This window comes from Accipiter gentilis, chromosome 8 (assembly GCF_929443795.1).
Source record: "Accipiter gentilis chromosome 8, bAccGen1.1, whole genome shotgun sequence".
In the NCBI taxonomy this organism is placed as follows: domain Eukaryota; kingdom Metazoa; phylum Chordata; class Aves; order Accipitriformes; family Accipitridae; genus Astur; species Astur gentilis.
Genome location: NC_064887.1, coordinates 124,443 through 148,566, shown reverse-complemented (window position 1 = coordinate 148,566; position 24,124 = coordinate 124,443). Strand labels below are relative to the sequence as shown.

Sequence of the window (24,124 nt, the reverse complement as noted above, 5' to 3'; positions counted from 1 at the left end):
GAACTTACTTGGTATTTGTAAATGGAGAGCTGTGAAGCTATTGGTCAGTGTGTCCAGGTGAGTTGCTTTATATTTTTTGCAGATGCAGAGGGATGAGCCATGTGTCAAAGGGCGATGGAGGAGATGAGCAGAGGGCTGTAAGAAGGTGGGCTAGCATGAGTGGGGGGGGGGGGGGAGGAGGAGCTGTTGTTGGTGACTATATGGCCATTTCTTTGCTCTTTGTTTTGAAGGTGTGAAGCAACATGGGAAGCAGGATGTCTGCACCAGAGCAGACTCAGGCAAGGTGAGCTATGACCAGTGAGCTGAAGTGGAGAGGTGTTTTTGAGGTGTCATATTGTTGTAGTTAGAATCATCCCCTGTTGTTTGGGTTTTACAGGTGGTGCACAGGCATCAATGTGGCAGCCTGGAGGTTTGGAGTCACGGTGGTCGAGCAACCAAGGTAAAGGAGTAGGAGAGAGAAATTGCTGGAGGCAGGCTGTGGTTTTGGATGATAACTCAGTATGTACTTTTTCATCTGGCTTTTGCATGTGCCACACGCAGTCCCAGAGGGGTGAAGCCACGTGCCAGCAAGAAGTCTGAGGTGACGTGGTTGTCAGCTGGAATGGAGTTGAATTTTAAAGTAGTATGAGGCATCTCACTTGTGCATTTCCCTTTGCTTTTGCAGGCCCTCTTCAGAAATGGCTGAGGATGTAAGGTGAGGCTGGGCAGGAGAGAAGAGAGGCATGGCTGGCGATTGCTTCTGAGCACAATGGTCTTTTTGTCACTTTGTTCTTCCAGGTGATGCTGCCTGCACCATCCAACTTTGGAATTGGAGCGGAGCAGGTGAGTGAAAAGCTGTGGTGCTTCTGAGGAGGGTGTTGCTGTGGAAGAGGTCAGTGTTGGCTGGCGTGACAGTGACTGAAAGGAGTCTCTTCTTGCAGATGAAGAGAAACCTGGTACCTGCAGAAACACCCTACTTAGCAGATGCATTTTTTTGTCAAGGGTGGATTCTGACCCCCAGCTCTCTGAAAGCTAAGTTGAGGGGCGTATGTTATATATGTGCGGGGTGGTTGGGCAAGGGTGGCATTGCAGGGTGGGGCAGGCAGGGGTTTTAAAGTCAATGCTGTGATGAGGGTTGTCCAGGATAAGTCACGTTTGGGTGCAGCTAGAGAGCGTGGGGTCTGTCCCACAGGATGTGAGCATGTGCTGGGCAGGGCAGTTCCAGCCTGTGCGGTGTCTTGTAGTGTCATTTGTGTAGTCTGTGTACTATACCATACTTTTCTTAGGTCTTGATGTCTGCATTGCTTTTTGCACTTGGTGAGTACCTCAGTAGCCATCACGAGGGCCTTGAATGTGTCACCTCGTCAGCATGGTGCCAGTTGTGCGCTTCTTGTTTAGCAGTTGAAGCCTGAAGTGTGGATCTGTCTCATGCATTTTGTGTCATAGATGTTTCTGGACAGTCATCTTTGCGGTGGCAATCCAGGCTGTGTCAGCAGCTCTTCTCTTGTCTTGAGCGTTCAGCTTCCACGGGGTCCTCTTCTGGGGTGTCTTCCTGTGCCCTGACAGTTCTGGGCCTTAGAGGCTGGCTACTTGTGCATCCATTGTCCTGGTTTTGGCAGTAGCTTTCTGTCACGGGCTGTGGTGTGTGACTCATTTTTTCTGGGCCTGCCGTAGAGCATCGGTGCCATGCTGTTGTGGCACCGTAGGGCTTCTTGGCCACTGGCATCTTCCCTCCTCTGAGACTTGTTTGTTTTGCGTGTGTTCTTGCATCTTATGGTCATGTTGTTTGCATGGTGTTGGCCTGTGTGCGTGCTTGGGCCAGAGCTGTCCTGGCTGGGAGTGTAGCAATAGTAGAGTTGGGACTAGTGTAGTAGTACATTCGGTGTGGTAATATGTTGAAGTGCCCGGATTGTTTTGCCGAAGACCGTGTGGTCCATCTCTGGGTGAGTAGCTTTCAGCAGCTTGCACAGAGAGTTGTTCCCCTTCGTGTTTCGCAGGTACCAGGGGGGTGACTTGAGGCAGTAAGGAGTGGCAGCTGGTGTGGTACTTGAGCAGGTTGAATCCTGAATGTACCTAAGCTTGTATGTCTGCAACTTACTGGGTTTGGCTTTTTTTTTTGCAGGCTATAGTTAGTTTGTGGTGGTTTGGTTTTGGTTTTTTCTTTTTGAAGGCACAGGCAAAAGGAGGCAAGACCCTTTTGTCTTTTCAAGCTATCAGTCAGCTTCTGGATGAACGGCTTTATGTTTTTTCAGATGCAGAGAAAAGAGCCTTGGGCCACGGAGCAATGGGGGGGGGCGGGGGGGAGCTGAGTGGAAGGATGTAAGAAGGTGGGATAGAGTGTTGTGTCAGAGAGCAGGTGCTACTGTTGGCAGCTCCGACTATATTATAGCCTTTCCTGATTTTGTTTTGAAGGTGTGAAGCAAAGTGTGAAGTGGGATTTCAGCACCAGAGCTGAGTGATGAAGAGAGGGCTGAGGTAGCAGTTAGTTCTGAGGTGTCATTCTGCTGACATAGTTGTAATCATTCCCTGCTGTTTGTGTTTTACAGGTGGGTACAGTCCTCAATGTAGATGACTGAATAAACAGACTCAGTGGGCGAGTGGCCAAGGTGAAGGAGGGCGAAAGGTATTGCTGTAGGCAGCCTGTGGTTTTGGGAGCTATCTCAGAGTGTGTATTTCCTCTGTGGTTTTTGTTTGTTTGTTTGTTTTTCCAGATGCCAGTCTCAAGGGGTGAAACTGCACACTGATGAGTGGCCCAGGAAGGCGAGATGGTTGTTGGCCACTTTAGAGTTGAATTGCAAAGTAGTATGAGGTAACTCGGTGAAGTGTTTCCCTTTGGTGTTGCAGGTGCCTTGGAGGGCTCTCTTCAGAAATGGCTGAGGATTTGAGATGAGTTGGTGGACATGAGAGGAGCAGCTGGTGGCCCCTGCAGAATGGGTGGTTGCTTCCAAGCTCAATGGTCATTTTATCTTTATCGTTTCCCAGGTGCTGTGAGAGCTGGTGGTCTCAACATCTGATTTTGAGAGCAGAGCAGGTGAGTGGAGTGACACTGTGCTTCTGAGGAAGGTGGTGTTGTGGAAGAGGCTGGTGTTGTCTGGCTTGCCAGTGGCTGCCACCACTCTGTTTTGCAGATGATGCAGAGGAACCTGGCACTGGCAGAAGCATCCTGGGTAGATGGCATGTTCCTCGTTTGTCATGGTTTAAACCCAGCTGGCAATAAAGCACCACAAGGCCGCTTGCTCACTCCTCCCCCTCAGTGGGATGGGGAGGAGAAAATATAAAGAAAAGCTCCTGGGTCAACTCAAGGACAGGGAGGGAACACTTGCTAATTATGGTCATGGGCAAAAACCAGACTCAACCTGGGGAAAAAATTGAATTTACTACCAACCAAATCAAAACAGGATAATGAGAAGTAAAATCAAATCTTAAAATGCCTTCCCTCCACCCCTCCCTCCTTCCTGGGCTCAACTCCACTCCTGATTTTCTCTACCTCCTCCCCACCAGCGGTGGCAGGGGATGGGGAATGGGGGTTGGGGTCAGTTCCTCACACATTGTCTCCTCCTTGGTGGGGAGGACTCCTCACTCTTCCCCTGCTCCTTCATGGGGTCCCTCCCACAGGAGGCAGTTCTCCACTGTCGTGGTTTAACCCCAGTCAGCAACTAAGCACCACGCAGCCACTCACTTCCCCCCCCGCCGCCGTGGGTTAGGGGAGAGAATCGGGGGGGGGATAAAACTTGTGGGTTGAGCTAAAAACAGTTTAATAGGACAGAAAGGAAGAAAATAATGATAATAATAACAGCAATAAAATGACAATAATAATAATAATAAAAGAATTGGAATATACAAACCAAGCGATGCACAACGCAATTGCTCACCACTCGCCGACCGATGCCCAGTTAGTTCCTGAGCAAAGATTCCCCCCCCAGGCCAACTGCCCCCAGTATATATACTAGGCATGACATCACATGGTATGGAATACCCCTTTGGCCAGTTTGGGTCAGCTGCCCTGGCTGTGTCCCCTCCCAACTTCTTGTGCCCCTCCAGCCTTCTTGCTGGCTGGGCATGAGAAGCTGAAAAATCCTTGACTTAACCTAAACGTTACTTGGCGACAACTGAAAACATCAGTGTGTTATCGACATTCTTCTCATACGAATCCAAAAGGTAACACTATACCAGGTACTAGAAAGAAAATTAACTCTATCCCAGCCAAAACCAGGACATCCCCGAACTGCTCCAGCGTGGGTCCTTTCCACAGGCTGCAGTCCTTCAGGAACAAACTGCTCCAGTGTGGTCTTTCCTATGGGGCCACAGCCATCTTGGGGGGCATCCCCCTGCTCCGGCATGGGCGCCTCCACGGGCTGCAGGGGCATCCCCTCCTCCAGCACACCTCTTCCCTCTCCTCCTTCACTGACCTCAGTGTCTGCAGAGGGGCTTCTCTCATATTCCATTCCACTCCACTCCCCCACTGCAGGTTCCCCTTCTTAAATCTGTTCTCCTGGAGGCACTACCATCGTCACTAATGGGCTTGGCCTGGGCCAGAGGCGGGTCCAGCTTGGAGCCAGGGGAGCTTCGAGCAGCTTCTCACAGGAGCTGGCCCTGCAGCCCCTGCCCTGCTACCAAAACCCCACCACACAAACCCAAAACATTGTTGAGGATGGATTCTGACCCTCCCCAGCAGTCTGAAAGCTAAGTTGAGGGGCACATGCTATGGGTAGAGAGGGGTGAGGTGGAGAAGGATTGCAGAGCAGGGCAAACAGGGGGTTTGAAGTCTGCCCCGTGGAGAGGGCTGCTCAGGATCAGTTGTGTTTAGGTGCAGACAGAGGGTGTGGGGTCAGTTGTGTACAATGTGAGTGTATGCTGGGCAGGGCAGTTCCAGCCTCTGTGTGTGTGTCGTGATGTAGTTTGTGTAGTCTGTACTCTGTATCCTACGCCATATCTTCCACAGGTCCCACTGTTGCACTTTGTGCTCGGCAAGCTCATCGCTATTTTTTTTCTCCTCTTCCATCCCTCTGTCCTGCTCCCCGTCCTTGTCTCTCTTTCCCTTGGTTCTGCCTCCCATCCTTTTCTCCTTTCTTGCTCCATCTCTCTGTCCTGCTCACTATCCCTCTCACTCTCTTTCTGTTTCTCTGTCCTCCTACTTGCCTTTCCCCCCATTCTCTGTCTTGTTCCCTCTTTGTTTTTTTTTTTGTTTTCTGTCACTCTGTCCTGCTCCCTGTCACTGTGTTTTCTCAATCCATCTCTGTCCTGCAGCTCAGTGCTTTTTTCCCTTCTCCAGCTATCTGTCCTGCTGCCCATCCTAGGCTTTTTCTCTTCCATCTCTGTCCTGCTCCCTGTCTCTTCTTTTTGCCTGTCTTCCACTCTGTCCTGCCTCCCTGTCCCTTTTTTCTCTCTCTGTATCACCTTGTCTTGCTCCCTGTCTTCCTCTGACAATCTGTGTCCTGCTCCTTGTTCCCACCCACCCCCATCTCCCATCCCTCTTCCTGTCTCTTTTCTCTTTCTATCCTTCTGCCCCAATGCTTCTTACACCACCTCTGTCCTGCTCCCTGCCCCTTGTTTCCTCTCATTGTCCCTCTGTTCTGCTTCCTGTCCCTGGTTTTTCTGTCTTTATTTCCCTGTCCCACTGCCTGTCTGGTCATTTGTTGCTATACCTTCCTGTCCAACCAGTTGCTATACCAACCTGTCCTGACTTTTTCCCTTTCTCTCCTCCTCTTTCTTGCTACCTGGCCCTTTATCTGCCTCTGTCCTCTAGCCCATTGCTGTTTTTAAAAATTTTTCATTCTTGGTCTTTTTGTACCGATCTGACCCTTTCTTTCTTTCTCAATCCCTTTGTGCTGTTCCCTGTCCTTTTTCTCTCTCTGTGTGTTCTGCACCCTGTCCCTGTCCTCCATCCTCCTTTCTCCGTCCCCTCCTTTCCTCCCCCATCTCTCTATCCCTCTGTCCTCCTCACTGGCCCTATGTTTTCTTGTGCCATCTCTTTGCAGGGCTTCTCATCCTTATTATTTTTCTTGATTTTTCTACCTTTCTGACCTTATCCTTCTACCTTCCTTTCTCTCTCTGCTCCTCAGTCTTCTCCCTGGTCTTATTTTTCTTTCTAGTTCTCTCTCCAGCTCTCCTCCACTATTTTCTTTCTCCATTTCTCTGCTCTGCTGCCCATTCCTCTCTTTTTGCATCCTGCTGTGCTACTCGCCATCTGTCCTTCCCTCCCTTCCTCCCTCTTTCTCTGTCATTATACTTGGGTCCCTCGTTGTCTCCCCAGGACCCATCTGTCCTGCTCCCCATCCCTAATTTTCCTTTTCCATTTCTCTGTCCTGCTCTCAGTCCCTGCTCTTCCTCTGTCTCCATCTCCCTGTCATTCTCCCTGTTGCTCTCACTTGTTCTCCATCCCAGTGTCCTGCTCCCCATCCCTCCTTTTTTTCTCTATATCCCATTTTCTTGGTCCCTGTCCCTCACTTGTCTTCTGTATCCCTCTCTCCTTCCCCCTGCCCCCCTCTCTGGCCTGCTGCTTGTCACTGTTTTTTTCTTTCTCTTGCTGTCTGTCTGGGTTCTGTCACTCTGTCTTAATCTGTATCCACTGTTCCCCCCTGCCTCGTCCTTCTTCCAGCCTGTGCTTTCTTCTCTCTATCTCTTTGCCCGTAATGCTGCTTTCTCCATCTCTCGGTCCTGCTCCCTGGCCCTTCCCCCCCCCCCCCCCATCTGTCCTGCTTCCTCTCCCTGGTTATTCTGCCTTTATGCCTCCGTCCTGCTGCCTGTCTCATTGTTTCTAGTTATAACCCCCTATCCAGCCAGCTGTCCCTTTTTTCCTTTCTCTCTTCCATACTCTGGCCCTACTTTTTCTTCGTCTGTCTCTGTCCAGCAGCCCATCACTGTTTTTTTTTCCCCCTTCTCCATCTCTTGTCTTAATGTACATCTGGTTCCCCTCTCCCCACCACCCTCAGTCCCTCTGTCCTGTTCCTTATCCAGCTTTTTGTCTTTCCATGTCCCACGCTCTATTCCCATCTTTTTTTCTCTCTCCCTCCTCCCTTTCCCCTCCTCCCTTTTCTCTACATCCCTTTGTCCTGTTGCTCATCAGTGTTTTTTTCCTTCCATTCCTCTGTCCTGTTCCCTCTCCCTTACTTCTCTGACAATCCCTCTGTCTTGTTGCGGATCGTTATTTTTGCTGTCTGCATCCTACTGCCCTGCTTCCTGTTCATCTCTTTTGGCTCTCTCCTCCTGTGCTGCTCCCCTGCAGTATTTTGTCTTTCTCCAGCTCTCTGACCTGCTCCCCACCCGCCTCGATCTCTCTCTGTCATTCTTTCCACTTCCCTGTACCTCTCTCTGCAATCTCGTGTCCCGCTCCTTGTCCCTCTCTGTGCATATATTCCCCGCTGTCCTGGTCCCCGTCCCTCTCTGTGCCTCTCTCTCCCTGTCCCTGTTTGTTCTCTCTTTCCCTCTCTGTTCCCTTGTTCTGTTTTTCGCTCCCCAGCCCTCCGTCCTGCTCCCCATCGCGGTATCGAACACGGGCGGGGCCGGGGGCGGTCGGAGGGGGGCGGGGGCGGGGCGCTGGGGCGGGGCCAGCAGGGCGGCAGCGTCTGCCCCGGCTGCCGGGTTCCGCGGCGCTGCGGGAGCGGGAGCCACCTCGGGCGGGGGCGGCGGGAGCCACCTCGGGCGGGGGCGGCGGGAGCCACCTCGGGCGGGGGCGGCGGGAGCCACCTCGGGCGGGGGCGGCGGGAGCCACCTCGGGCGGGGGAGGCGGGATCCCCCGGCCGGAGCCGCCGCGGGCGGGGCCGGGCTCTGCTCTCCCGGGGCCGTTGCGGGGGAGGTTCGGGGCCGAGCCCGTGTCCGGCCGGGGGGGAGCGGGAGCGGCCGCAGCCGCAGCCGCAGCTGCAGCCCCGTCCCTTCCCCGGCTGCTCCTCGCTGGGGCCGGGCGGCCTCTGCCGCTCCCGGCACGGGTCGGGCAGCGGCGGCCCGGGGGGAAGCTCCTGCGGCGGCGGGCGGGTCCCGGTGCCCGCAGGTGCGGGGAAGGGCCCCGGCTTACGCCGGCGGGGGGTCCTGGAGCGGGGCCGGGCTGGGGGTGGCTCCCCGCGGGAGTGCTTCGGCTGGCTGGGGCTTTTGGGGTGCGCGCCCGGCGCTGGCGGTGCTGCCAGGGAAAAGCGAGCCTGAAACGGCAGTAATGAGGCGGCGCCCTGCCTGTGCTGGGGCTGCCCCGCAGGGGCGTGGGGCCGGGCCCTCCGCAGGTCCCGAGCGCTCCCGAAACTGCGTGTGGGGCCCCGGGGGTGCAGGGCTGTGGGGTGGCGACGCTCGGCGTCGCCCGTGGGCGCTGCAGGGTCAGAAATGGAGAACAAGCTTCCTGTTCCTGGGGCTTGACAACAGGCCCGTGTGGCTGATGTGGGGGCTCGGAAACAGACCGAGCTGCCCGGCTTTGGGCCCAGAAACAGAGGTCCGGCCCTGCGTGTTTGGGCCTTGAGAACAGGCTCAGCAGCCGGGTTTTTTGGCTCCCAAATGGGCCCCGAGTCAGCTGGTGTGGCGGCCAAAAGCGGGAGCCGGCTTGGCTGGTTTTGCAGGCGGGTGGGAGGGTGTTGGGGGCTGCGGGGGAAATCAGGGGGTGGGCAGGGGGCATGGACCCTCCCCGGAGATGGGGGTCTGGTGGTGTCGGACCCCAAAGTTTGGGAGGCCAGCATGCAGCGGGCCGAACTCAACATTCTGCAATGGTCTGTGGGGGGAAAGGCGCTTTTCAGACCCCACATGCCCTCTTTGAGGCCAGCTTTTCTTTCTACGCTGCTTAGAATAAGTAATTAATCGCACAAACTAATAAATATTTATACAGCGTATAACTATGATCTTTAATCCTAATGCTCAAGTTTTGACAGCAATTGATTTACAACCTTATCGGAAGCCCAGGCTGTTGCACGTAGCTGGAGCATGGAAGGAGAAGAAGCTGAAATCAACCAGAGCTTCAGTGCGGAGCTGGGGCTTCAGCGAGCCAGAACTACAGCAAGCAGGAGCTGGAACGAGGCGGGGTGTCCACTGTCTGGAGCGTGCATTAGCCAGAGGCAAAAGTACCTGCGGCTGTAACAAGCAGGAGGCGCGATTAGCTGGAGCATCTTTTCGCTGGAGCATCCGTCAGCCGGACTGCGCTCCCAGCACAGCCAAAGAGCGGCCGGGCGCAGGCAGGGCTGTCCGCAGCAAGCAGCTCCGAGCAGCGGGGAGGTGAGTTGTCCTTCTGCCGGCGGGGAGCCCGGCCTCTTCCCTCAGGGATGCAATCCACGCCACGCTCCTCTCTCTGCATGGAGAGTCTCGCCCGGTCCGTTCCTGCAGGCAGAAGCGAGGTGGGGGTCCCCCGGCTCTCCAGAGGCAGCCCCCCTGCGAGGGGGCGCGGGCGAGTTGTCGTCGTCCCCTCAGTACCGGGCAAAGGGGAGAGAAACCGGCCAGCAGGAGCTCCTGGGGTGCAGAGCCCTTCCGGCAGAATCTCCCCTGTCTTTTCACTGTTGGCTGGGTGTGACAAGCAGGTTCGTTTCTTTGTCTCCTCTTCTCCCAGTGTCACCTTCTGCGTCACGCGAAGAAAATCCTGCGTGGTCAATGCCGCTTGCTGCTCAGGTAATTGCACGTATCAGGCTGGGGGAGCGGAGAGAAACGCTTGCAAGTTCGAGGGCACTACAGATTCTCCACGTTAAACCCACAGAGAAGGCAAATTTGCTGATAGTGCAGAAAAGCTGATGGAAAAATTGCTGTTAACAGATTGTGCCCTGTTCCTGAACTGGTCCCTTGATGTGTTTTTATATCAGGTGAAAGAATGAAATTTCCTGTCTGGTAAATTCAGAGCTGCCTGTTAGCTTCTTCAGGGTCGAGTGTTTCTCTTCTCTCTGTTCATATTGATTTTATGGGCAAGTTGGAAATAGCCTTTTACTTTTTTATGTATAACTGAATTTTTAGGAATGTGTGGTGTCCCTAGTTCATTTTTGAGCACCTAGATGCCAGTAGAAATGTAATGAGTGAAACATGATGGGAACTGGTACTTAAACTTGATTTTTATTTGTTGGTTTGTTTTTTTTTCTCCCCTTCCCCATTAAGAGTGTTGATGGCATGTTGTCCTGTGGCACAATCCCCATTCTGTTCAGCGGAGTCTTCAGTCTAGGACTTCTAAGTGAAAAAGTTTGTCCTTCCAAAAAGGGGCCTAGTCATTCCTAGGACCGAGGCATAGACTTGGAGAATCGCTTAAGTACATGATCGGAATTAAAGCCAACTTTCAGTTGAAGTTGCTGCTGTTGGTCTTTGCTTTCATTGATTTCTCCACCACTCCCTCGTGGTTGGAAGCTCTGAATCATAACATTTTTCAGTCTCTAACACATTTCCACCCCCAACCCCCCAAAAAGGAGAGGCAGTGTCTAAAAGTTAATTAGTTTCCTCACAAATGCGTGAGGAAATAAAATTTGAGTTATGATGATTAAAACCATAAAAATGATGCCAGTCTTGCAGATCTGGACTATTTCTGAACAGGCGTTCATCACATGCAAAAGTCGTCAGGGTACGGATCACCTGCGCTTTATGCTCTGACAAGACAAAATGCTGAGGCAGGGATGAGCTCTGAAAGGAAAAAAAAAAAAAAAGGAGGATACAGGGTCACGGTTTTGTTGTGTTGTTTGTTTTTAGAGAGTGCAATATTGACTGGTGCCAACCTGCAGAGCTCTTCTGCTGCCTGACCTCTCCTCCTCTTTCATGACTGTAATTGTCGTTTGGATAATTGTAGAAGAGCAGTTAAGTTACTTGCCTCTGTGAATGTGCTGGTAATACCAGGAAGGCAAATGCTTGAACCAGTAGCGAATAACTTGGCTACAGGTAGAATTTCTGAAGGAAGAACAGCAGCAGCAACAGGAAGCAAATAGCAAGTGACCAAAAACTTGCGTGTGTCAAACGCATCAAAGCTTTATTGCCGAATGTTGTTTGGCAATACGTTCCAAATGGCTTTTTTTGGTAAACGTAAATTTTCAGGAAGTTCAGGGTTGTGTGTGGCAAAACGTGTCCCTCTGCGTCCGCGTCCTGCTACGTAAATAGCGTGGGTCGATGGCAAGTCCAGTGGCAGGGCTGCCGTTCCCTACTCTCGACGTTGCCTTAGTAGTGTTGCAGCATTTAGACCTTAACGGACGGGCTGAGGAATGGAAGGAGAATGCCCGTTTTCTGTAAGGGCTCAGAATGCCAACCCTTTTCTCTGCCTGCCGCTCCCCTGTGCGTGAGATGAAGCTGTTTTATTTTTCTCCCTTGTTCCTGGTCTAAATATTTCTGGAGCTGTTGCTACTGTGGGTTTGCAATTGGTGTTACTGCGTTTTTGTAGCGTCCTAGCGATGGGTTGTTTCTGCTGTGGCGAAGCGTCGAGCTACAGTTTTCGGTGTAAAGCGTCAGAAACTACGTTCACTGAAACCGGTAACTCGCGGCGCAGGTGAAACCGATCTGGCGCGTGCAGCTGTGCTCGCAGGGATGCTCGGTGGCTCCTCATCAAAACGGTGGGCTGTGTGCGTGGACATCCGTAGGGTTGCTCTCTGGGTCCGAGAGCGTTAACGTATTTTTGCTGTTGGAAGGTGGAATGGAGCGTGTGCCTGTTAAATCTCAGGGCGGTCAAAAGCTAGGAGGGACCCTGAGTGGGTTTGGTGGCACAACTGCGGTTTTAAAAGATCTTGCCCGTTTGGAGCAACGGACTGGAAAAAATGATTCCTTTTTTGCAACGAGGCAGTTCACAAGGACAGATGTGTTGCTGTGCTCTTTAGCAAATATACTCAACTTGGGACGTATAGGTTTGATGGAGCCTTGGCTGTACTAAAGCTTGAGAAAATGTATGTAGGTCTCTGGGTGTGTCACCTGTGTGTATCTAGGAAAGTGAGTTCTAGTGAAAGTAAAGTTGCCAATGAGTCAAAAAAGAAAGGAGGCAAAAAAAAAAAAAGGCACGGTTTTCTGAAAGATGCAAAAGCTCTAGTGGCCTGTGTCAACAACTGTACCGAAGATGACGCAAAAATACTTTTTCCTCCGCTCAGTCGTACTGTCTTCACAAACCTTCACAAAAAAAAGGCAGCTTTGGCTTCCTACCCAGCTTTGTGCTAATGTGTTTTTGTTTTTTTTTCTTCTCTCAGCTGGATGTCAGCTGGCACTGTTTCGCCGTGGTTGCCCTTTCTTCTGCCGTGATGGTACGAGACAGAGGGAAAGATTCCGTAGTGGCCTGCAAGTACAAGGTACGCCTATGATGTGTGTCTGCATTTTTGCAAAGGTACTTGCGGTATGGACTTTAACATTGAGAGTGTGCCAACTCTCCTTCTACTCTTTTTTACGTGAAATATTTTAACAGAAATACTAAAAATAAGTTCTGTTCTGGAGCATGTTACACCTATACAAAGCTTACTTCCCTCAGTTTATTTTCTCTTCCTGAAAGCATAATCTTCTGTTTCTGTGTGCTTGCTAGTAAATGATACTGTGAAAATAATTTTGTACTAAAAGAGGGAAGAAACTGTTCGTAAGAGTTCAGGTGTTCAGAAGAAACAGACTTTGTTTTCATGATAAAAGCTTTATGCTTTTACAGTCAGTGAGTTTTTTAAAATATCTTATAGTAGTACTCAAAAATGTTATGGAGATAATTAGCATCTGTACTAAAAGCAATCAAGGTCAAAGAAGAGACGTGGACAAAACAGGACAAATGGGCGTCGCGTCTGTGTGTTTCCCAGGCTTTCCCAGGAAGCATTAGCAGCCTTGTAACTAGTGACAGTGAGCCCTGAGGTGTTTTTGATGAGTTACTGCTTCAGGAATGTATTTTTTCCTTTAACCTACAGTGTGTAATTTTGACTTCAGTTGGAAAGAGATTTTCCAAAATGGAAGTCTTTCTCACTCAAAGAAATTTTGTTTTAGGAACTTCCCATCAGAGTGGATCTTCAGAGGTGATTGACTTGACAGTAGAAGTCATCAGTAAAAAGACTTTTCACTCTCTTTAAAAAAAAAAGAAAAAAAAAAAAAAAGTCCGAAGACCCCAGCACAGCCCGTCTTCCTAAAGTTGATGGCATCACTGGTCTTTGGTTTCTCAGTTGTAACAGTCGAGATAACATGAAAACGTGTTGCTCTGCCTGCTTCAGTACTGCCAAAAGCATTAGGAAATCCACCAGTGCTTTTTGGTAGTCTGAGGTATTGCAGCACTGGGGATTTTACAAACTGACTTGCACTGTTTAAACTGTAACTGCCAAATAGCTGTAGTATATGATGTGTTAGGTGTATGTAAGCAGTTAGGTATTTTTCTAAACGTTTAAAGAGAGGCAACTGAATGTTATGGGGTTTTTTTCCTGTTGTTTTGATGGAGTGCTCTGAAGTACTTTCTTTCTGTCTGGCTTTCAATGGTGCATTTCCCTGGCAGTTCAGTAGCGCCTCTCTTGGGCAGCTCAGCTGGCCAGGTGTCCCTCCACGTTACGCAACATGCACAAAACCCCCTAGTCCCATTATAACTGTGTACTTTGGAGAGGGATAATTTAACGGTACGAATTCAGAGCTGTGCAAGTTAAGGTAATGGGAAAGGGAAATCAAATACTTTTTACAGTATAAGTATTTTCATTGGATGTATATAAACATGGGCACACCTTTTTAGTGTAAAGTGAATTACTGAGATTTATTCTTTAGTTTTCATTTTGCTCTTTGAAGTTTTCCACTTCACTTTCAGCTTTATTCACCAAACAAGCAAGATGCAAAGCAGCAGCAGCAGCGCAAGGGCTGTAGCTGTTGTGGTGGATCCGTAAGTGTAGATTCTGATTGCGTACGACCTCGTCCTGCAGCCTCCCAGGGTTATCTCCCTGCAGCAGTGCTGTAAGGAAGGGAGGAGACAGTTTTCCAACAGCAAGAGTGTTTACTTGTATGCTAAGAAGGTGTTCAAAATGGTATCGATTAGCCTAAATGCTGATTTTAACTGTTCAAATCGCTCTTAACTTTTAGAGGAGGTGGTGTATTTCGAGCTGACCTTTTTTACCTGGAATCCTCCTTTAGCTCAGCGACTCTTCTTGTGCACCCCCAGCCTCTGCTGGCAGGGTGGTATGAGAAGCTGGAAGATCCTTGACTTAGTATAAACACTGCTTAGCAACAACTACAGAATCAGTGTGTTGTCAACATTATTCTCATCCTAAATCCAAAATGGCCCTGTACCAGCTACTCAGAAGAAAATTAATTTTATTCCAGCCGAAACCAGGACAACCCTAAGCCCCCTGATTCTGGGTCTGCAAAGGAAAAATACCAAACGAATTTGGGACTCCAGGGAAAGCCAAATCCGCCTGGATTTGCGCAGCTGGAAAGTGAAAACCCCGCCCCATTTGCATGCACAAACCACAACCAAAAGATCACCCCTTTTTATGTTGTGGAAAAGCACTGAAACACACCCCAAACTGAGTATTTTGAAAGAGCAAAATACTCCCCAGTTTGGGGAAGACTGGGGGTGAAGCACAGGCAGTTTGAGGGGCATTGCTGGGGGTCCTCCCAGCGTGGATGATCTGGTGTGGATGCTCTGTTGCGGGTTATCCCAGGTGAGTTACCTGCTGTGGATCATCCTGGGTGGACTCCCTGGGGTAGGTCATCCCCACCTGTGTCCCACCATGCACCTTTGTACCCTCACCTACCCTCTCCCCGGCGTGTGTTTCTCCCCCATATGCCCCCCACTGCTCCAGCCGCCCCCTTCACCCCTGCGAGTTTCTAACCCACGCGAGTTGTTTCCCCCTGCATCCCCTGCTCTCCTATCTCGTGCTCCCCCCTGCTTCCTTTCGCTCCTCCATATTCCACACCACCCCTTCTGCGCCCCCATCATCCATCAGGCTCCAGACCCCTGGTGTGCTGCCTGCACCCTGTTCTCTGTCATTTTTTCTTCTTTTCCTTACAAGTTGTTGTTGTTGTTTCTTTTTAATGATGATTAAACTGTTTTCGTTTCAAGCCACGAGTTTTCTCACTTTTGCCCTTCCGATTGTCTCCCCGTCCCGCTGGGGGCGGGGGAGCGAGTGAGCGGTCGCGTGGGCCTTCGTTGCCAGCTGGCGTTAAACCAGGACACGAGGTGAGTTGCAAGCCCTGCCTGGCTAATGCTGGAGGCTCTCTGTGTTCCTCCTGCCATCTCGCCGGGCCGTCCTTGTTCTTCATCGCCGCTTTATAGCGAGCGCCTCTCGCTCTGTAAGCGGCAGTACTGGGGCCGTGTTGCAGGCGGCAAAGGGCAACTGTGACGCTTGCTGGCAGGAGCGGCAAGGAGTGCGGAGCCACGCTCCTGTAGGGAGCAAAGATGGAACCTCGAGGGCTCTGTGGTCCTCTGCTGAGGACATCTAATATCCCGACAGGCCTCTCTGCTTTCCCTGCCTGAACGTCTGATTACTTTGAACGCCGGAGGGCAGGGCGGTACGTAACACTGTGCAGCGTCTCTTCGATAAGAGATAAGCCCCCCGCAAGGAGCCTTGCGTGCGTGCTTGCAGGATTAGGAGAGCAGCGTTCTGATAGCACAGAGGTGCCCACCCCGACCGAGCCCCAGGGTCGCCGGGGTATCGCTTGCTTGCAGGTGGGCCGCTCGCATCTGGTGCGCTGGGCCGCGGCCTTTCCTGCCGAACAGAGCTGCCCCTCTGGCACGAAGCAGCTTTGGGTCTCTTGTGGCCTGCCTTCAGGCTGTCACCTGAACCAGGCGTTATTTTTTGTTGTAAATCTCTCGCCAGCGTCTGCTGACTGGCTGCTGTCGCTCCCGCAACCCTGATGCCCCATGCAGAGGGATAGAGCAGTCCCTGGGGCTTGCACCAGGGGACACCCCCCTTCTCCCCACCCCCACCCCTCCCCCCCATTTGCAGGTTCCCTGTGCTGCTTGTCCTCTCTAGATAATGGGGTGGGGGGGCAGGGACAGAAGCGGCCGCCCGAATTGTCTGTTCCTTGCACTTGACTGCTGTAAACGCTGCAGCCTCTCGGGTGCTTTTTGGAAGGGAGGCGATGAAGAGGAGTGCCCGGGCTGCGAGTGGGGAGAGGGCAGGGCGACGTCAGCCCTGTGCCCCCAGTAAGGAGTTGCCGCCTGCGGCTGGTCTCTACTGGGCTGAGCTGTCAGTCGCCCCTCATGCAGCTGACGCTCAGAAGAGGATCGTTGCGGGGGTGCGGATTCTGCTGCCCGGTGAGCGAAGGTGGGAACTGGCGTTGGGGAGGCGCGCATGCGCGGAGGCGTGAGTCGGTGGGCTCCTGCTGGTGGGCATGCGCAGTGGCACATTGACGTTCTAGCCGCTGTTGCCTGGCAACTAAAGCACATTACGGCAGCTCGGCATCCGCGCATGCGCTCTGGGCCTTGTACGGCCCTTGCCGCTGTTGCCTGGCAACCAAAGCGCGACACGGCGCCTCGGTAACTGCGCATGCGCGGGGTCGCGGTTTACGGCGCTCTTGCTGTCCCCTAGCAACCAGAACGCATGCGCGCTGCGCATTGTACGGCGCTCTTGCTGTTGCCTAGCAACCAGAACGCGTTACGGCCACCTGGCATCCGCGCATGCGCGCTGCGCCGTTTACGGCGCTCGCCGCTGTTGCCAGGCAACCAAAGCGCGACACGACGCCTCGGCAAACGCGGAGGCACGGTTTACGGCTCTCCGCCTGTTGCCTGGCTACCAAACCACGGGACAGCAGCTCGGCAGCTGCGCATGCGCGGTGGCGGCCCCTTGCGCCAGCGCTCTCATTCGCCACCTAACGACCAAAGTCCGCTACTGCAGGTGGTGTGCCGCGCATGCGCGCTGGCGCGTTCTGCCAAGCCCTCGCCGCTGCCACCCCGCGGCCAATGTTCGGTACTGCAGCTCGGAGGCTGCGAGTGCGCGGGGCTGCCCCGGTCCTGCACGTGCCGTCCGACGGTACCGGCAGTACGGCCCCGGGGGAAAGTGCCGCCGCGCTCGTTGCTTCCTTCCTCCCGGTAAGGAAACGCCGCTGCCGCCCCGCGGGCGCGGTGTCGGCGGGCGCTCCGCGCGCAAAGCGCCGAACATGCAGCGCCGGCACCGCACAGGTGCGCAGCAGCGCCGCCGCCGCCGCCGCTGGTGCCGCCTTCTGGGCAAAGTGCGGTACTGCAGCCCGGCGTTCGCGCGCCGGCTCGGAGCCCTCCGGCGCGCCGTCGTACGGCCGGCGCGCATGCGCGGTCCCCGGGAGCAGCGTGGCGGCGCGCAGGGCGCGGGTGTCGGCGGCAGCGGGCGAGCGCCGGGACTGCGGGTGAGGCGAGCGATCCCCTCCGGCGGGGGCGGCCGCGGCGGCGGGTGCCTCCTGCCCGCTGGCCGCCCGGGGCCGGCGGGACGGGAAGCTGCGAAGCGGCCGCCGCGGCAGGCTCCCGGTCCGCCGGAGGCGAGCCGGGCCAGGGCAGCGCCGGGCAGGTCCCCGAGAGCCGACAGGAGGGAAGAGGGGACAGAAGCGGGCACCCCCCAGGCGCGGCCAGCGGGCGCCTCCCCGAGTCGCCGGAGCTCCCCCGGCGCCTTTCCCCGGCCCCGCTCGGCCCCTGCGGCTGTCCCCAGCTGCAGCCCCTCCCCTGAAGCCTGTGCTGCAGCCGCAGGCAGCCCCCGAGCCCTGTCGTGGGGGCGGCAAGCTGGCCCTCCGGTGTTCTCGAGTCTCCCTTAACGCGGGTGCCGTTAGCAGCGGCGCGGGGAAGGAGCGGCGTCCGTCCGCGGAAGCCCCTGCGGACGGAGGGGCTCCGGCCAGGGCGGAGCTACGGTAATAACGGTCGCTGCCGCCTCTTTCCCTCTGCCAGAGGCCACGCCGTGAGCGTGGTTGTCCGTTCGTCCCCGGGGATGCTGTTGACTGCAGCAGCCTCAGGCTGGCGTGGGCTGTCTCTGCCCGGCCTCCCTCTCCTCGCGGCACGGGAGCACAGAGGGACAGGCGGAGCGCTTACTGGCTGTGGACGGGAGCTGCTGAAGCTGGAGAGGCCACAGAAAGGTAAAGAAGAAGAAACGGAAGGCCATCTGGCTGGCAGCTGCCTCCCGCTGCAGGCCAGAGAGACCCTGCCTCTGTGGGTGTGGGAGGATCCCTCCTCGTAGTCCACAGCAGGTCAGACCGCCAGGGTCTGTATGCGTGACCAGCAGCACGGTACGGCCACGTAGTGAACGAGCGAGCGAGGCTACGTGTCTAGGAGGCCTCATCTCGCAAGAGCTGCGAGGGGCTCGCGTGTTCCGCTATGCGGAGGACAGCCAAGCGACTGGAGTTACAGAAGAGGAAGGGAGGAGAGAAGGAGAAAGAAGCGGCTGAACTGGCAAAGTCTCTTGGCAGCGCCAAGAACAAGAGCTGCGGTGAGCCCCGGGCCCTCGGGGCCCCGTCTCCCCTCTTCGGTGTTGTGGTCCCTCCCTGCCCCCTCCGTCCCCTGGTCCCCTCTCTTTCCCACACCCCTGCTTTTTTTTTTTTTCCTTTCCTCCCTTGTACCTCTGATACTGAAAAGCCGGTCGACGAAACTCCCTAAGACTCGTTTTGGAGTTTTAGAAAGGAGGCGTTCTTCATTGCAGCGCTGGATGCACGGGGTATAGTTCCACCTGGCGTGCATGCCACAGCTTTAGCACAAACAGGTTATATAGAATAACTAATTGCTTATTAATCAGATGAGTATACATATATATAAAACCGACGGCAACCGATTATCATAGCACTGCCTACATCCGATCACGCACAATGAAGGATCCATTTGAGACGAAGGCCTGCTTTTCCGACCACCGACCCATTTGAAGTTCTTGCTGGCTGTCCTCGAAGTCTTTATTCTTGTCCTTGTTCTTTGATCTGAAGCTTAATGCAGTTTCAGTCACATGTGGTCAGTTTCAGCATTGTTCCCATTTAGCTTACAGGGGAACATCTAGTCCTAAGAGCAAAGAACTGCAAAACTTAGGAGTACCTACCTCTGCTAGTTAATTGCTCAGCTATACTTTTGTCTGTTGTTTCAGTTGTAGCGTTAGTATGAGATTTCTAACCATTATTTACCAAATCTCACTTTTACAGTCACCTAGCAGCAAACCACAGCTGGTACAAAGTATTAAAATCATCCAAATATTTAGACGTGCCATACAGAACGTATGGAAATGTGCTATCAGAGGTGTCCGAGGGGCAGGGGGAGCGCCGGGGGGCGCCCCGAGCCCCGGAGCAGACTCGCTGGCAGGACTCGATAGGCGCGCGACTGACTGAATAGACGCTGGCCGGCCGGCCCCTTTGCCCTCCGGGCTGCTTTTGCGCTCCCTCTGCACGGGGCGAGGGGCTGTGAGGGAGCCCAGGGGAGGAGGAGGAGGTGAGGCGCTGGGGGGGGCGGGCCGTGCCCCCCCTGTTCCTGCTGGGCTCCGGCTGTTGCAAATATTCTGGTAAAGAAATCAACATTTAATCACATAGAAGAGTTAGGTTTGATGAAGAAGTAAAATTGTGAAGCATAACGTATAGGATTGTTAAGTTTGAAACGTAGCCGTAGAAACTTTAGGAGCTGTTATGCGTGACGCTAGGAACCGTAATATTGTTAAAGTTTGAAACAGCTAACCCTAGAGACCTCACCAGGAAGTTACTGTTTTTTCTGCATGCTGTTTCAGGAAACTAAGGAAACCGTCGCAGACACCAGTTTGCTGCCTGGAAACCCCCTTACCCTTCCCATCTCGATTTGAGTATCGAAGATGCCAGTCAGCAGAGCCAAGTGTCACTGACCAATGATTGTTTTTAAATAAGAATATTGATAAGGTTATATAATCACAGGACCGATCGTTACAACGGTTAAATTTAAGAACGAGCATAGTATGCGTTTTTACGGAAGGAGCTTAGGTAACAATGACCTGGCGGGAAAAGCCTGAAAAAACTGATGGATTTTGACACTAAGTGGGACACGCCTTTGGAGGAGCGATCCCCCGTGTCCCCAGCGCTGCGATAAACAAAGTGCCTGCTTCTTAACTTCACGCTGGTGTTAAGGAGTTTTATTCTGGATTTCGGTAACGCTTTTGGCGACCCAGATGGGACCTTGCGAGTGAGACTGGACGAGATCGAGTGTCGATCGCACTCCGGCCGGCACCGAGGTATTCTCGGGGAGAACCGTCACCCTCGACACGCAAAGCTCCTCGCAGCGTTCCCTGGAAAAAAGGTAAGGCGCTGCTTCTTTGGAATTTGTTTGGAAAGCCTGCCCGTGAGGCGCGGCGAAAGCTTCGCAGGGTTGGGGCTTGGAGGGTAGCCGTCTGCAGTGGAAGCCTAGGCGTCTGCCCGTAAGTCATAAGCGAAAGCTATTGCTGGGTTGGACTTTGTGTATTATTTGGGACAGCTGTCGTTTGCATTTGTTTGGTATTTGGTATTTGAATGTATATAAGTATAATGGCATTAGCAAAATTGTTTAAGAATAAGAGTGCAGGAAATAGAACTGCTGATGAAAAGTTACCAGAAACATCACCGCTGGGATGTTTATTGGCACATTGGGGTGAACTGCAGGAAAAATGGTAAACAAACAGAACTTTGAGTTACAATACTATATTGCAATTACTGTTGTTTTGTAGGAGAGAGAGTAAATGGAATAAAGTGCCATGTGTAGATTTGTTCTTTTTAAGTGAACGTATCGGACGGGGACCGGAGGGGAGTCTCCCAGCAGAACCTCTGGTTACAGCTAAACTGGGAGAACAGAAAATTGAATTTGAGTTGACGCTAGAGTCACCTTTTCAGTTTTAAATACCTCAGAGGGAGAGTTAAGTTTTGAAGAAATTGGTGGTGTTGGTGCAACAAGCGAACGAGAAACTAGACCCTTCTTTAAATCTTTAACAATGAAATTAGGAAAGCAATGGGTCACTTGGCAGTTTTTGTATGTGCCAAATTCTCCTAAACTCCTGTTAAGGAGAGGTCTATTTGAGAACTTAGAGGCAGAAATTAAATTAAAAAATGGAGAGCTTAAAATTTTAATTCCAGAAACTAAACGTATCGAAGCAGCGGCTTTGTTGTTAACAGGATGTTTACCGAAAGCAGAAGATTATACCGGTCCAAGTGTAATGCTGTCATTCCAATCGTCTGGACTGGGAAGTTCCTGGTAAATCCAAAAAGCAGAACCTGTGAGAGTTGATTTAAAGCCAGGATCGAATCCGGTAAGAATGAAACAATACCCCCTAAAACCGGAAAGTCGGAAAGAGTTAGTAATGGTAATACAAAAATTTTTAAGATACAAATTGTTAACAGAATGTGAATCCAGATATAACACCCCGCTCTTGCCTTCTAAAAGGCTGATGAAAAAGATGATAGATTAGTTCAAGACCTCCTCAGAGCAATACATCAAATAGTACAAGGTATTCATCCGGTAGTAGCAAATCCTTATACTTTGTTAACAACCCTAACGGAGAAATGAGAATGGTTCACAGTGTTGGACCGAAAAGATGCCTTTTTCTGTATTCCCTTGGATCCCAATAGTCACGAGGTTTTTGCTTTGGAATGGGAAAATCCTGAGACTGGGAGAAAAACACGATATACGTGGACAGTCTTGCCTCAAGGCTTTAAGAATAGTCTTACCATTTTTGGAAATCAATTGGCACGAGAATTACAGATTTGGAAGAAAGAAAATAATCAAGAAATCTTGCTGAAATATATGGACGATCTGTTAATGGTAGCTGAGACGGAAGAACAATGCACAAAGTTAACTCTTAACTTTTTGAACTTTTTGGGAATCAGTAGATATTGAGTGTCAAAAGAAAAAAACCCAAATAACCCAGAAAGAAGAAACTTGAATTTGAGTTTTAAAATCCTAAAAGGACAGAGACAGTTGGGAACTGAGAGAAAAGAGGCAATGTGTCGTCTCCCCGAACCTAAGACTAAAAAAATTAATGACAAGCATTTCCGGGAATGGTCGAGTGGTGTCACCTGTAGATTATAAATTGTGGCTTGCTGGCCTGACCTTTGTAGGAGCAGCTCAAAACCTCAAACAATGGATTGGACCGATGCCGAGAAAGCTACCTTCCAAGAATTGAAACAGGCTGTAACAGGGGTGCCAGCCCTAGCGTCTGCCAGATCTCACAAGAGACACTTGAACTTTTTGCTCGTGAAAGAAGAGGTAGAGCTCTGGGTATCCTGGCCCAATATTTAGGGCCAAGTGGGCGAGCTGTGGCCTACTTCTCGAAGCGATTGGATAACGTGAGTCTGGGATGCTCTGGTCGTCCGAGAGCCGTCGCTGCAACTGTGCTACTGATCCAGGAAGCTCGTAAGTTCGCCTGAGGAGAAAGGATTACTGTACGTTTCCCATATGATAACTGTTGTGCTAAAACGGAAAGGGGGGCACTGGTTATCCCCTAGCAGGATGCTGAAATACCAAGTGGTGTTGTTGCTGGAACAAGATGATGTTTACCTAAAAACTACTACCGCCGTTAACCCCGTTGCGTTTTCAACAACTGACCGAGTTAAAGGAGAACTGGAACGTGACTGCTTGCAGGCAATCGAAAGAGTTTACTCCAGCTGACTGGATCTCTGAGATGTGCCACTAGAAGAAACAGATTGGGAACTATATGCCGACGGAAGCGGTTCCATCTGTGAAGGAAAACGTTTATCGAGATAGACAATAACTACTGAGGAGGTACTTGCGTTGCCAACTTTGCCTTCGATGATCTCTGCCCAAAAGGCTGAATTGATAGCTCTTACTCGAGCTCTGGAACTAAGTCAAGGAAAGCGAGTCAACACTTGGACAGACTCAAAGTATGCTTTTGGAGTAGGACGTGCGCATGGAGCGATATGGGGAGAAAGAGGACTGTTATCTGCACAAGGAACCGCCGTGCAGCACGCAGAACAAATACTGAAATTGTTAGAAAGCATTCAAAAACCAACAGCAGTCACGACGATGCACTGTAAAGCACATCCGTTAGGTAAGACCGGTCCTAACGCAGGTAACCGACTGGCTGATAAAGCTGCTAAAGAGGCTGCAGAAAAAGGCATCCTAGCACTAGTTCCAGAGAAAGGTATAAAATTGCCTAAAGAAACTCCAAATTATAATGAAAAAGATGAAGAATTCATTATTAGATTGCAGGCTAACAAAATGAAACAGGATAGGCTGTAACACCGACAGGTCGAATAATAGTCCCACCCACAATAATAAGAGAAAATGCCCCATTGCACATCACAGAGTATACTGGGAAACAGAAAGCGAAATATGACAAAGATTGTTTAAACAATTATAAGTGGACGTGAAATGTATATGTAAAATTATCCCCGAACCAGTAATAAGATCATCTTTGGGATTATTAAATAAGGAAATTTTTTAGAAGAATATTAGCAAATTGATTTTATAGAATTGCCTTGAAAATAAGGATATATCCCAGTTTTAGTTGATATCTTTACTGGGTGGCCCAAGGCTTTCCCTTGTCGCACCAACAAAGCAAGGGAAGTAGTCTAAGTCTTGCTCAAAGAGATAATACCAAAATATGGGGTGCCTGTAAGAATGTCATCTGACAATGGCCCTCATTTTATAGCAAAGATTATGAGACAAGTTGAGCAAAGTATTATCTATGGATTGAGACTATCACACCCCACATAGACCACAGGCAAGTGTGTGGGGGGAGAGAGAGAGAGAGAATGAACTATATCCTTAAGCAACAGTCGAGTAAAATTTGTCAGGAAACCTCACTCCTCACATGGGTTAAAGCGTTACCCGTGGCTCTATTAAGAATCGGAGTATAGCCAGAAGAGAAAGAAAAGTCAAGTCTTTAGGAAATGTTGTATGAAAGACCATATCAAGAGTCCTGTGTTCTGAGTATCTTGAGTGCCTTTGGAGATATGTTTTTAAAAGGTGTTATGATTTCTTTAAGCAATTCTTTTCAAGAACTTTGTCAGTATGTCTCCACAGCTGGACCCTTAGAATTGGACGTAGCAGCGCATCCCTTCCGACCAGGAGATTGAATATATATATAAAATCACCGAGAAGTGGAAAGGACCGTATCGAGTCATTTTAACAACACTTGTAGCAGTAAAGGTCTGGGAGAAGAACCTTGGCTTCATTATTCGAGAATAAAGAAAGCACCCAACAAGAAACTGGAAGTCTAAAGAAACTGGCCCTTTAAAACGGAAAATCTATAAGTAAGTTTCACGTTATCTATTTGGGAAAACAGTTGTGTAAAGTTTATAATGTTGGGGTTGCTATTAGGAATATTGTCGAGGGCAATAATCTTTTTGTGTGTTTAGAGGGTGTATGTGTTTTTTTTTGAGGGGTTCTAAACATGAGATAAACAAAATGAAACAATTA

General features: G+C 51.3%; 1 protein-coding gene across 2 annotated transcripts; it reads left to right on the top strand.

Moving 5' to 3' along the window:
- Positions 1-8,545: 8,545 nt before the first annotated feature.
- LOC126042043 (uncharacterized) lies at positions 8,546-14,883 on the top strand. Of its 2 annotated transcripts, XM_049808628.1 has the most exons (4): positions 8,546-9,162; positions 9,491-9,549; positions 12,072-12,170; positions 12,838-14,883. In XM_049808628.1, the coding sequence occupies exons 1-4, from the start codon at positions 8,789-8,791 to the stop codon at positions 12,918-12,920; spliced, it is 615 nt and encodes a 204-aa protein (XP_049664585.1). In that variant the 5' UTR covers positions 8,546-8,788; the 3' UTR covers positions 12,921-14,883. The 2 variants fall into 2 exon arrangements, with proteins under 2 accessions (XP_049664585.1, XP_049664584.1); XM_049808627.1 differs by having other exon boundaries at positions 12,072-14,883.
- Positions 14,884-24,124: the final 9,241 nt, after the last annotated feature.